The sequence below is a fragment of the Phascolarctos cinereus genome, unplaced genomic scaffold (genome assembly GCF_003287225.1).
Source record: "Phascolarctos cinereus isolate Bilbo 61053 unplaced genomic scaffold, phaCin_HiC Scaffold_2;HRSCAF=192, whole genome shotgun sequence".
Taxonomy (NCBI): domain Eukaryota; kingdom Metazoa; phylum Chordata; class Mammalia; order Diprotodontia; family Phascolarctidae; genus Phascolarctos; species Phascolarctos cinereus.
The window spans coordinates 268,445,922-268,459,335 of NW_027555625.1; the positions used below are offsets into that span (position 1 = coordinate 268,445,922).

General features: G+C 48.3%; 1 protein-coding gene across 3 annotated transcripts; it reads left to right on the top strand.

Moving 5' to 3' along the window:
• The first annotated feature begins 2,756 nt into the window (after positions 1-2,756).
• On the top strand, positions 2,757-11,864 carry PTGES2 (prostaglandin E synthase 2). 3 transcript variants are annotated; one of them, XM_020965794.2, is made up of 7 exons: positions 2,757-3,154; positions 4,755-4,949; positions 5,249-5,307; positions 5,811-5,960; positions 7,837-8,037; positions 8,965-9,082; positions 11,616-11,864. In XM_020965794.2, exons 1-7 carry the CDS (start codon positions 2,897-2,899, stop codon positions 11,655-11,657), a joined length of 1,023 nt encoding a protein of 340 aa, XP_020821453.1. In that variant the 5' UTR covers positions 2,757-2,896; the 3' UTR covers positions 11,658-11,864. The 3 variants fall into 3 exon arrangements, with proteins under 3 accessions (XP_020821453.1, XP_020821452.1, XP_020821451.1); XM_020965793.2 differs by lacking the exon at positions 11,616-11,864 and adding an exon at positions 9,910-10,633 and having other exon boundaries at positions 2,759-3,154; positions 5,252-5,307; XM_020965792.2 differs by lacking the exon at positions 11,616-11,864 and adding an exon at positions 9,910-10,633 and having other exon boundaries at positions 2,761-3,154.
• The last annotated feature ends 1,550 nt before the right edge of the window (positions 11,865-13,414 follow it).

The following is a 13,414-nucleotide window of genomic DNA, read 5'->3' on the forward strand; positions in this document are numbered from 1 at the left end:
AGTATGAGCTGTTGGGGAGGGAGGCGGGAGATGGCGGGGGAGGAACTACTAAAGCTTAGAGAGAGGATTAGATACTTCTGGGGAAATAAATGACAGGGCTGAAAATGGGACTGGGAGATCTTGCATTGGGATACACTCCATCTGCACCCCAGTTGTAGAATGTAGACTCCCTCAAGACTTAAGTCAGGTTCTGCTTTGTACAGGAGGCCTATCCTAATCCTCCACCTGCTAGTGTCCCCCTTCCAGCATGATATTTATTATGCATATAGCTTGCATTTATATTTATCTGTGTACCCAGGAGAATGGAAGCTTCTTGATGGCAGGAAATAATTTTTTGTTTGTTTTTTATATCTCCACTGGCAAACAGTAAGTGCTTATATGTTTGTGAATAAATGAGTGAGTGAACAAGTGAATGAATGTTCTAACTAGTGTGACACTTTGTTGTTGTCATTGTTGTTGTTTCAGTTATGTCTGACCCTTCATGACCCCATTTGGGGTTTTCTTGGCAAAGATACTGGAGTGGTTTGCCATTTCCTCCTCCAATTCATTTTACATATGAGGAAACTGAGGCAAACAGGGTGAAGTGACTTGCCCAGGGTCACACAGCTAGTAAGTGTCTGAGGCCAGATTTGAACTCAGGGAGAGGAGTCTTCCTGACTCCAGGCCTGGCACTCTATCCTTCGAGCACCTAGCTGCCTCAGTGTGACATTTATTTGGCCTTTTTTCCCCAGGGCCAGGAGATTATCTTGAAGGACAAACTCTACTTCCTAAACCTTCCTGTTGACTCTGTGACCTTATAAGCCTCAAACCGATTTTGCACCACTATATTAACCATCACTTCTCGCCCCACCCTCTGCCCAGAAATCTCAGAGGATGGAAATCTGTCGTTAGAGCTCAGATTCTCCCCTTTCTGAAGCCCCTCCCAGAAGCTGGTTCAGTGGGCTGGGGCCCAGGACTCAGAGGAAGTAGATTCAATATTGCCCTCCAGTTGGTGTTGGAGCCTGACTGCAACCAGCATCAGTTTCCCTAGGATCAATATTGCAGCGTCAAAGGAAGTCTGGGGAGACAACACATGCACCAGTTTTGTTGGAAGCACCAGGTGGTAATAACACTGTCATGTAGGCGTAGGAGTTTCCCATTTATTATCCATAATTTCATAGATTTAGAGCAAGAAGGTATGTTAGAGATTGTCTGGTCCAACCCACATTTTACAGGTGAGGAAACAGACTTAAAGAGGTTATAAGACACAAGTTAGGGGGTGGGAAAACTGTATCCATATTCCATTTTAGACAGGTGCCTCAGGGCTAAGGCCTGGGCCCCTGAAAGTGAGATCCTTCCCCATCAGACACAGAACGTCAATAGATCAGGGCAGTGGGAATAGCTTTCTTATCTATTATAATCCTCACTCTGTTAGGCAGCTAAGTGGCACTATAGTGGATAGAGTGCTGGGCCTGGAGTCAGGAAGACCTGAGTTCAAATTTGGCCTCAGACTTACCAGCTGTGTGACCCTGGGCAAGTCATTTGACCCTGTTTGCCTCAGTTCCTCATCTGTAAAATGAGCTGGAGAAGGAAATGGCAAACCACTGATGTATTTCTGCCAAGAAAATCTCAATGGTGCAGTGGATAAAGCACTGGCCCTAGAATCAGGAAGACCTGAGTTCAAATCCAGCCTCAGACTCATAATATTTCCTAGCTGTGCGGCTGTGGGCAAGTCACTTAACCCCAATCAACTCATAAAAATAAAAAAAGAAAAAAAGAAAAAGAAAATCCCGAATGGGTCATTGAGAGTCAGATACCACTTAACAACAATAAGGTGGCACAACAGATAGAGAGCATTGAACTTGCAGTCAGGAAGACCTGAGTTCAAATCTAGCCTCAGATACTAGCTGTGTGACACTGGGAAAGTCACTTACCTCTGTCTGCCTCAGTTTTCCCATATGTAAAATGCATCCACCTCCCAGGATTGCTGTGAAGATAAAGTGAGGTGGTATTTGTAAAGTGCTTTAAGTATTAGCTATTATTATTATTATTATTATTATTATTATTATTATTATTATTATTCGGATGACAAGTGGAAAGAAGTCAGACCTCCCTCCACCCCAACTTAACTGCATTTTGGATCCTGAAGCTGATTTCAGAAAGGTTAAGAGATGTGCTTAATGTCTCACAAAGACAAAAATCTGGACTTAAACTCAGGTCCTCCAACTCCAAACCCAGTGCTCTCTTCTAGAATGAACCACGGACAAGTTCAATCATGTAGCGAATGTGGTTTGCACACGGGTTTTGTGCTAGGTACAGCCAGTAATGATTTGGATGTCATCTTAGCCCAAGAAATTCTGGATGACCTCTGGCAGTGACCCTTAAGCCAAATGTTTCTGCCACGGTTAAGTACTTGCTACATTCATAAGTAAGTGCCCTGATCTCCAAGTCAAGAAAGTCCTGGGTTCTAGTTCTTCTACTAGAGTGACCTGGGACCAGTCACTGAACGAGTTTCTGGGTCTGCTTAAAGGGGGGGTGGGGGTGGCCTAGACAACCCCCAGGTCATGCCCCATCTCTACATCCGCAATTCCAAGGGTGGTCGATCTCCGAGCTAGGAGGGCTTGGCGATCCCACAATCCTCCGCTCGTTTTCCACCAGGGAGGACTTCGGTGCCAAGCCCGCAAAGAGATGGTGCTCGGCGGCCACACGGACGGGCGGCAGGAAGGGGTTTTTAACCAAATCCCACCCTGGGAAGCTCAGCCCCTACCAGCCCCGCGGGCCCCTCCTCCTTCCGGGGCGTTTTCGTTGCAGTGTCAGAGGCCGAATCCTTGACTGTAGACGATGGCCCTTTAAGGTCAAAGCTTCCTTGGGTTCTCGGGCCCGTCCGCCTAGAGCTTGCAGCCCATGCGCAGTCAAGATGGCTGTGGCCGTGGCTGCCGTCCGGGCGGGCTGGCGCTATGCGAGGCCGGTGGGCTGGAAGCTGGGCTGCTGCCCGGGCCAGAGCCGGGCCGGGCTCTCCGGAGCAGCGGGGCGGTGGCCTGGGGCGGCGCCCAAGGGGGCCCCGAGATTGCTGGGGGTGGCGGCTCTGGCCCTCGGGGGTGCCTTGGGGATCGGCCACACGGTGCGGGGCCGTCTGAAATCCCAGGAACAGCTGGCCAAGCAGGCGCCCCCCGAGGTGAGAGAGCGGGGCGGGGGAAAGGAGGCGGGGCCCCCAGGTGAGAGAGCGAGCGGGGGAAAGGAGGCGGGGCCCCCAGGTGAGAGAGCAAGCGGGGGGAGGCGGGGCCCCCAGGTGAGCTGGCAGCAGGTGGGGTACCCTATTCTCGGCGCGAAGCCCTGAGCACCTCACTTCGGGGTCAGAGCTGGCCACTAGCCTCTCTCCATCCTCCACCTGTCCCCTTGGGAGCACCATCGGGTGTAGGTGGGGAGGCTCTTCTAGGGTAAAGCCCCAGCCGTGTCCCCAGGTTCGCTCTGTGTTTTGCAGAGGCACCAGCTCTGGGGTCGGGACACCTGAGTCCTGTCACCACCTCGATGTGTGAGTGACCTTGGGTGAGTCACATCCACTCTCTTGACGAAGGTTTCCCATCGGTAAAACTAGGGGGTTGGACTTGATGATCTCCAGTTCTTTCAGGTCTTAAGATGCCCAGAGATGGAGGGGACCCCCAGAACCTCCTCAGGGAAGAGCCAACCTGAACGATGATCTCAGCCAAAAACCTATTATCTCCTTCCCCTTCCTTCCTTTGGTTACTCGGGAGTGAGGTGTACAGGTGATGGGATTTTCCCAGCACCCAGGGCTGGAGCATGTGAATAAGGAGAAGCAAGAAGGGGTGTCTGTCAGCTACTGCTAAAACACTCATATGAAGCTCATTTAGATAAAATCTAAGGAGTCCTCATCCTGTTTCTTGTACTGTGGAGAAGACATTGGAGGGGGGAGGGGGGCCCCAGAATTTGGTTGTTTAGCAAAAATTCCCCATCCTTAGTCACTTTTCTATCTTCCCTCTGACCTCCCTTTGGCTGCTGCTTCAACCATTCTAACAGTTAAGGTGTTGAGGGAAAGCAAAACTTATAATTTAGAGCTGGGAAGGGCCTTAGAAGCCATCTAGGCCAACCCACTAATTTTAGAGAGGAAACTACACCCCAAAAGGTCAGGTAACTTATCCAGGGTAACACTGCTTGTAAGTAATAGCTGTCATTTGAGCCCATCAGGAATTCTGTGAACTTGTTTTTTGATTTTTAAAAATATTTTGATGATTGTACTTCAGTATGATTGCTTTCCTTTGTAATTTTATATATTTTATTTTACACATTTAAACACATTCAGTATAATTGCTTTCCCTTGTGATCTTATTCATTTTAAAACATTGTTTTGAGAAGAGGTCAACAGGTTTCACCAGACTGACAAAGGAGTCCATGATACAAACAAGGTTAAGAAGCCTTGGTCTAATTTTTTATAATTGTGTACAGCTTTTAAGGAGGTGGGAGGTAGGGAAATAACACCCGAAAATAGATTGTAGATTTTTACCATTGCGTTTGTGATAGAATATCCACAGGTTTATGCTGTAATTAAAACTAAAACTGCTTAAAAAAAAAGCCTTGATCTCTAGTATACCATGATGTTTCCTTTACTGCATATATCTGTTATCATGATTGAAGCTGCCTTAGATGTGCTTTTTAACCCAATTTCTCCTGTAAAGAAATGCTGTTGGGAAACCATGCCCTCCCAGGACTGAACTAGGAGTGAATCCCCTTCCTAACAGGCCACTGTCTCCTTTTTACAGCTTGCTGAGGGCCGTCTGCAACTGACCCTGTACCAGTACAAGACTTGCCCCTTCTGCAGCAAGGTCCGAGCCTTCTTGGACTTCCATGCTTTGCCGTATGAGGTGGTGGAGGTAAACCCTGTCCGAAAGCAGGAGATCAAATTCTCCTCCTACAGAAAGGTGCCTATCCTGCTTGCCCAGGAAGGAGAATTACTGGTAAGTGATCCCGTCCATTCCATCCCCATTTCCTTGGGCCAAAATTGGGCTCTTGGCCCCAGATCCCTGTGGAACATAGAACTGGTACGGGGCCTAATCGCTCAGGGCTGAAGGTATTAGGACCTCCACCCACCCCCTCCCAGGATTCTGACCCTTATTCTGACCCTTGATGCTCTTCTTATTCTCCCTTCCCTTCCCACTGGATCCATGCCTGTCTGGCCAAGACTATGTGACTAAAATGTTTTGAGATCTTGCAGAGCCTGACTCTACCCTGAACTAGATGGTAATTCTCTTTTTAGCAGCAACTTAACGACTCTTCCGTGATCATTAGCGCACTCAAGACGTACCTGATGTCTGGGTAAGGGGCCTTTGGAGAGCCATAGAGTCTGCAGGCTAGAAGGGACCTCCGGAGGTCATCTTATCCCTCTTGGACCTGTGTTGTGGGATGGGGGTGAAAGTTTGTCCAGGGGAACTGGGTGGGACAACTTTCTTCATGCACCTATTCCAGTGTTCCCTGGCTTTTGAGTTAGGAGGTCCATCTGGGTGTCTACACTGGGTCCCTCCTGTTGTATGTATTTCATCTCATTTTACCTGCAGAAATGGGGAACAGGTCTACTGGAAAAGTCCTTCATAGGTTTAAAATTGAGCCAGTTGCTATAAATCCTGACCTCTTGACCCCATATGTCCCCCAGTGACCTTGCAGTTACTCATGGTTTTCCAGAGAGAGAGGGATTTGATGGAACAACAGGCTTGTGGTATGGGGTGGGGGTGGGGGGTACTTAGACAGCTCGGTGGAGGTGGACCCTCCCAGGGGCTCATGTGGGAAGGATGGCAGGTGAATTTGTGATGCTGATTCTCTAGGAAGAACCTGGAGGAAATCGTCTCCTTTTACCCGCCAATAAAGACAGTGAATGACCAGGGGAAGGAGGTGACTGAGTTTGGCAATAAATATTGGCTCATGCTGAATGAGAAGGAGAGCCGGCGTCTCTACAATGGGAAGGAAGCTCGAACGTAAGTTAGGAGGAGATGGGGGGTAGTGAGAACAAGAAGGATCATCTTTTTACTTTGTGGCCCCACACATTGAGGCCTCTAAGATGAGAGGATATTTAGTGGGAGGGGCCTCCAGAGACTTCAAGGAGCCAGTGTGACGTGGTCTTTCCTTCCTTCCTTCCTTTCTTCCTTTCCTTTCTTCCTTCCTTCCTTTTTTGCTTCCTTCTTTCCCTCCTTCCTTCCTTCCTTTGAAGTCAGTGTTAAGGGACTTGCCCAGGGTCACACAGCTAGTAAATGTGAAGTGTCTGAGGCTGGATTTGAACTCAGGCTACTCTATCCACAGTGCCATCTAGCTGCCCCTGAGGCAGTGTGATATTATATAGAAAGAACAGGAGACCTGGAATCTGGACCTGGATCCACCACTAACTCATTGATCCCCTCAGGGCGTGTCCCCTCTTTGGACCTCAGTTTCCTCCTCTGTAAAATGAGGTGATTGAGTTAAATAGTCCTTAATATCCCTTCTAGTTCTAATTTTTTTCATCTAAGCTAATTGCCAGTTTAGAGCAGGTCTGTTTCTAAGCCAGGCAGTTAGGTGGTGCCATAGTGCATAAAGTGCTGGACCTGGCGTCAGGAAGACTGATGGTCTTCCCATTCAAATCTGGTCTCAGACATTTACTAGCTGTGTGACCCTGGGCAAGTCACATAACTCTGCCTCAGTTCCTCATCTATAAAATGATCTGGAGAAGGAAATGGCAAACCACTCCAGTATCTTTGCCCAAATGGGGTCAGGAAGAGTCAGACATGACTGAAAACAACTGAATAACAACAAAATTTCTAAGCCATCTCACATTGATGGGCCTCAGCTTCCTCAATTATAAAAAGATGGGGTTGGACTAGATTACCTCTGAGGAAGAGGTCTTCCATCTCTAATTCTATGATAAGTGATATCTCTACCTAGGCCAGGTAGCTAGACCTAGGTGGATAGAATGGATAGAATGCTAATCCTGGAGTCAAGAATTAATTTCAGAGGCAGCTAGGTGGCTCAGTGGATAGAACTCTGGCCTTGGAGTCAGGAGGATCTGAATTCAAATCTGACCTCAGACACTAGACCAAAAAGAAAAGGGGAAAAAAAAGAAGAATGAATTTCAAATCTAGACTCAGATATTAATGGTGTGACCCTGGATAAGTCATTTAAGCACTGTCTGCCTCAGTTTCCTCATCTATAAAATAGCACTTAACCTCCCAGGAGGATCAAATGAGTTAATATGTATAAAACATTTTGCAAACTTTAAAGTGCTGTGTAAATAGTAGCTATTGTTATTATCATTACTAGGAAGCCTGTCCCTTATTTAAAATAAGTCCCGTCTTACTAAGAATCCTCTTGTTTACCATCCCTGCCCTTCCCCCTACCCCCCCAAAAAAGATGGAGTGGCCAGTAACAGAACCTTGGAGGGCAAAGGGCAGCAGGGCTGAGCTGGGCCCAGGGAGGGGCTGAGCGGTCATCACCATTCCCCCAACATACAGGGAGAAGGTAAGAGAATAAGCATTTATGGCGTGCCTTCCTTCTATGTGCCGGCACCCCACTGAGCACTTTACAAATCTTACCTCATTGGAGCCTCACAACAGCCCTTCAAGGTAGATGCTGTTATTATCCTCATTTTACAGTTGAAACTGAAGCAAACAGAGGGTCACACAGCCAGTTGATATCTGAAGCTGGATTTGAACTCGGGTCTTTCTGATTCTATCCATCATTCTGTCCATTATACAACTTAGCTGCCTATAGCTACACACACACACACACACGAACATGCACATATACATACATACACACGTACATACATACATACATACATACATACATACATACATACATACATACATACATATTTCCCCATAGGGAAGAAATGAAGTGGCGACAGTGGGCAGATGACTGGCTGGTGCACCTCATCTCACCCAACGTCTACCGTACTCCCGCCGAAGCCCTGGCTTCCTTTGATTACATTGTCCATGAAGGCAAGTTTGGAGTTGTGGAAGGAGCAGTGGCCAAGTATGTGGGTGCAGCCGCCATGTTCATCATCAGCAAGAGACTCAAGAGCAGGTGAGCAGGGGCACCAGAGGTCTCTCAGAGGGTCAGCATCAGGTCTCCACTTGTCGCCAGCTTAGGTCGTGTGTGTTGCCTGGGTCCTAAGCAGGTTGGACGGGAGGGCAGATGGCAATCTTTGAGGGAAACGTGCCCTTCGGTCTTCTGAGGATCAGAATGGGCAGATCCTCAGAGCCAGCATTACCTTGGCCTCTCACGTGGCCCTGAAAAAGTAACAAGGGCATCATGTGGCCATGGAACCTTCTGTAACTAGGAATTCTTACTGGAAGAGTAGGCAGCCTGTCCCACGAAGAGTCCGACCCCTGCCCTCACAGCACAGCCCAATCCGTAATTTCCCTGAAAGGAGCTGGAGGGTCACAGTGGTGGGGGAGAGTGGTTTGAGGAGAGGGGTGCCATGGGACTGTGCTGGGGAAAGCAGTTCATCCTGTTCATCCTGGACTGGAGCAGAGGACCATAGCAGGGAGAAGTGGGCCTCCCTACTCCACTCTGGCTGGCCCTGCCCTTGTTCTGGCTTTGCTCTAATATAAGCCATGGCCTGGAAGTCAGGACACCTGGGTTCTTTCCAAATTCACCATGTGACCTGAGGCAGCTCACTTCTGCCTGGGACAGTTTCTTCTTTTATAAACTATGGAGGTTGGACTTGCCAGTGTCAGATCCCTTCCAGGTCTGATATTATCTCGCACCCTTCCCATGAGCCTGTCCCCAGTGCCCCTCATTCCACTCACAGTCCCAGAGAGCCAGGAGGTGGTTGCATTTGTGAGAAATGCTCTTCCCCATCACACACATCCACCCCCAGCTGTGTGTGTTATCATGAGCTGCTTAGGGCTGCTGTCCTCTCATCAGAGAACTGGATGGGGCTGGGAGGGTGTGGTGTGACCTGGCCTCTGAGGGGCCGCTGAAGGAGAGGGCATTCCTCCCCCACAGGCACCACCTCCAAGACGATGTCCGAGAGGACCTGTACCAGGCAGTGAACAAGTGGGTGGCAGCAGTTGGCAAAGACAGGCCCTTCATGGGGGGAAAGGAGCCCAACCTTGCTGACTTGGTGAGAAGTTTGAAGTGTCCCAGGGAGGGGTAGGGAGGATTCCCTGACTCAGTCTTTTGCAGTGCTAGATTTGGAATCTGAGGACCTAGGGTTCAAATCTTGGCTCGGGCCACTTCTGTCCAAGGTCACATAGGTAACCTTGGACAAGTCTTGTAATATCTTACAGCCTCGGTTTCCTAAACAAGGGTGTTGACCTGTTAGGTCTCTTCTGCCTCTAAGTCTGTGATCTTTTGATTAAATAGTAGGATGACCTGGGGTAAGTCATTCAATTTTCTGGAGCCTCAGTTTCCTCATATGTAAAATGGAGATAGTTGGTTCATGGGATTGTTGTGGAAAGTGATAGCACTAGGGGGCAGCTAGGTGGCATAGTGGATAAAGCACTGACCAGCCCAGGAGTCAGGAGGACATGTGTTCAAATCCAGCCTCAGACACTAACACTTACTAGCTGTGTGACCCTGGGCAACTCACCTAACCCCATTGCCTAGCCAAAAAAAAAAAAAGGCACTTGCAAAATCTGCATTGTTATTTCCTAACCCCTGGGAGGGGGTAGAAAAAGTCCCAGCTACCAAGCCATGCTCGTCAGACCCTCCAGGGCTATGTCCCAGTGCCTTCTAGAGGACTTCTACCTAGACATCCCGAGTTGTGACCCTGTTTTTCCCAAGGCCCCGTCTCACTGCCAGCTTCCCTTTCCTTCCAGGCCTAGTGTCAGGGCCAAAAGATGAGGGCCCCCCCCCCGCCAAGGTTGGGATTTTTAAAAACTCTGTGTCCCTCTGGGCTGTTTGTGGGACTCAAGGTCCCTGTAACAACTCCTCCTCTCCCATTGCCAGGCAGTGTACGGCGTGCTGCGTGTGATGGAAGGCCTGGAGGCCTTTGAGGACATGATGTGCCACACCCGAATTGGGCCCTGGTACCTTCGGGTGGAGAAAGCCATTGCTGAAGCCCAAGGAAACTACTGACTCTCCCTGGTGCTTCCCTCCCATTGGGGGCAGAGTATAAGTGGATTCTGGAGCCATGGGAGTGCCAGCAAGCAGGGAGGTGTGTGAAGGCCTCCCTCCCTTGTCCAGCTCCCTGGGATCGAACCCTGAGCCGGGGTAGGCTATTAGAGCCCTGGTCTGGGAGCTGGGGAAGGAGCAGAGGATCTTTTTTAGGGTTGCCACTGATCTCAGGGAAGTTGAGATCCCTACTCAGAGCTTCTGGACTTTCACTATTTATTTCTAGTCTTCCTTGAGCACTTCAGGGACCTCTCTCCCAGCCTGCCCTGGTTGCTTTCTCTGGACTCTTGAGTGTCTGGGAGAGAAAGAGCAGGCGAGGGCCCTGGAGCCCTGAGGGAGGAGCTATAGAATTCTGAGGACATTTTGTGGAAAGTTCCGAGGTCCCTGGATGGGGGGCCAGGTGGTTTCTTATGGCCCAGGTCTCCTTGCTGTCACTCAGAGGGTCCTGGAGGAAGGCCCCCTCAGCTATGGGTCATGTCTGCAATAAAGAAATGGTTTGCTGTTCTGAGGCTGTGACCCAAATTTGTGATGGAATTATGAAATAAAACATGCAAATGAGTCCCTTACATTTTAAAATCCTAAGCTGAGCCTAGAGCAGGAGTTGTTAACTCTGTGTGTCGTGGACCCCTTTGACAGGCTGGGGAAACCTGTGGACCTGTTCTCAAAGTGATGTTTTTAAATTCGTAAATAAATGCATAGTATTGCAGAAGAAACCATTTAAATGGAAATACAATTATTAAAAAAAAAAGTTTTAAGAGCCTCTGGCTTCGAGGAACATAGGCCAAGTTAAGGGGAGCAGGCATTTACTACCGTTGTGTCACTTTCTGACTCTCTTACCAGGGAGGCAAACACTGCTTCCTCTCCCTGCCGGCCTTCGGCCATGGGATTACATTCTTCCTCATGAGGGTCCATCCTTGTCACTATGTGTAGGGTGGGATCTTCAGCCATCATCACCACGGCCATACCCCTTACACAAAGTAACTTGAAATGGCATTAAGATGTTGAAGTTGTGACAAGGACATTTGTTCTGGAGGTGACACAATATTGAAAACCTCAGTAATCTCGGGGAAAATTAGGAGAACTACCCATATTCCTGCTTTCTCAACTTTATAAAATCATGGGGATGAGCTATACATCCACCTAGGGTAGTCCTTAATGAAGCCATGAGAAGGCAAGGGAAAGCCTTTGCAAACAGTTGGTCTTAGGACCCCTTTATACTCTTAAAAATTACTGAGGACCCCTCCCTCCAAAGAGCTTTTTGTTTACGTGGATTATACCTGTCAATATTTATCATGTTGGGAATTGAAGCATCTTAATATTACGAAAAGAGTTTTCATCTCTTAGATCCCCTGAAAGGGTCTTGGAGACCCCTAAGGTTCCCTAGATTATGCTTTGAGAACCAGTGGTATAGAGGATACAAGATGGTTTGTTTATTGATTCCAAAGCTGTTGACTCTGTAGAGGAAAATGTAGTCTTAAAAGTCCTCCTCTCACAAGGAGCCTCTCCTGGGTATGTTAAGCTCACTTGAGTTTCCTTCACAGATACAACCACAAATGACCCTCTTCAAGGGAGGCATGAAGTAGGGAGATAGATGTGCGCTCACCAAAGGTGCTCACCACCGTCGTGGAGAATGCCCTTTGCGGAGTCCGGAGGGAAAAGAGAGTGCCTCTCCAGGGTGGGCCCCTCTACACACTCCAGCTTGTACATGCAGCAAGCTCAGGACATCATAGGGCTCCTCAAAAGAGATAGGCCTCACAACCCACACAGAAATAAATTTGATGAAAGAAAAATGCCTGTTGTCTAGTGTATGTCATGCCACTCTATCGAGCTAGCACATCAATTAATCAGAAAGCATTTATTAAACACTGTTCTAAGTACTGGAGAGACAAAGAAAGGTAAGAAGGCTCTCCCCCTCAAGGAGATCCCATTCTAATGGGGAGACAACATGTAAATATATACAGAGTGTATGGAATGAAATCTCAGAAGAGAAGGCGCTAGCAGTGTGGGGGTGAGAGATGGCACAGGGTTACCAAGAGGCCTTTTGCAGAAGGTAGAATTGAAGGTGAGACTTGAAGGAAGCCAGGGAAACTAAAGTGGCAGTAAGGAAGTCTGTCATTCCATGTGTGCAAGACAACCAGTGTTGCAAGGCCGTGGGGACAGGGAATGGAGTGTTGTATTGGAGGACGTTTGCAGAGGAGAGGAAGGAAGAGTAAGAAGACTGGAAAGGTAGGAAGGTGCCAGGCTGTGAAGGACTTTAAATACCAGATGACTTTACACTTGGTCTTGGAGGTTACAGAGAACCGCTAAAGTTTATTGAGCACAGCAGTGACATGGGTAGACCTACCCTTAAGGAAAATTAGTTTGGCAGCTGAATGGAAGTGGAGCAGAGAGAGACTTGAGGCAGCCTGGGACAGACCCTGGAGAAGCTGGGCCCAGAATTGAACTGGAGGAAGAGAATGGGCTAGAATGAATGTGGAAAATGACAAAGAACTTTTAAAGATGGGGCCACTCGCCAGAACAAAACCCCTTCTCTTCAAACAAATCTTTTCCCAGGGACGCTATGTGGTTGCAAATCCAGGGCTGTCCAAAGAACTCAAGGTATCCATAATCCAGAGATCAAGGAGGGTCCAGTGAATGGGTACAAACAGTCTTTGGCTTACATCCAGTAATATCCCACCAGTGTATTATTGGTCCCTTAGCAAGAGCGAGAGACAGAAAGACGGATGTGTGCTCAAGGGTGTTATGAGGCTCAAATCAGATAATGGATGTAGAGCGCTTTGCAACCTTAAAACCTCTGTAAGTGACACTTGTCATCCTGGTGATGACTTCTTTCCTTGAGTCTCTTAACTGCTGTTTAACCGCCAGCCTCTCAGACAAAAACATGTACGCCCGCTCTTTAAAGCGTCACCTGCACTATTGACGCTTGCTGAAGTCTAGATGAGCAACAAAACAATAAATGAAGTCCTGATTCGAACTGCCCATTTCAGAGGTCTGAATGCTAAAAATTTCACAACTGACTCTCCTAGTGCAGTTGGAGCAGGCTCCAGAGCGCCCTGTTCTGTGCTCCACTCATGGCCGCACCATTGAAAAAGACCCAGAGGAAGGCCTGTACTGTGTACCTTGTCTGGGAGATCATCTGTGCGGGATGTCTAGAAGAACATGACAAGCAGGCACGGACGTGTGGTCATCTGCACCCATGGAGGGGATACCACCTATCCAGTGGCATAAACCACTATAAAACCTGAACGTAACTTATTTTGTAATCATAAGTCTTGGACACAGAGGGCATCCTGGGAAAATGGCAAGAGCCCTGGATTGGGAATTTAGACCTAGAGTTTCC

Bases quoted from the DNA above. Each gene is read 5' to 3' on its own strand.
- PTGES2 (XM_020965792.2), top strand. From the start codon at position 2,897: ATGGCTGTGGCCGTGGCTGCCGTCCGGGCGGGCTGGCGCTATGCGAGG. The intron at 3,155-4,754 runs GTGAGAGAGCGG...TCCTTTTTACAG, and splicing joins CCAAGCAGGCGCCCCCCGAG to CTTGCTGAGGGCCGTCTGCA. The intron at 4,950-5,248 runs GTAAGTGATCCC...TTCTCTTTTTAG, and splicing joins CCCAGGAAGGAGAATTACTG to CAGCAACTTAACGACTCTTC.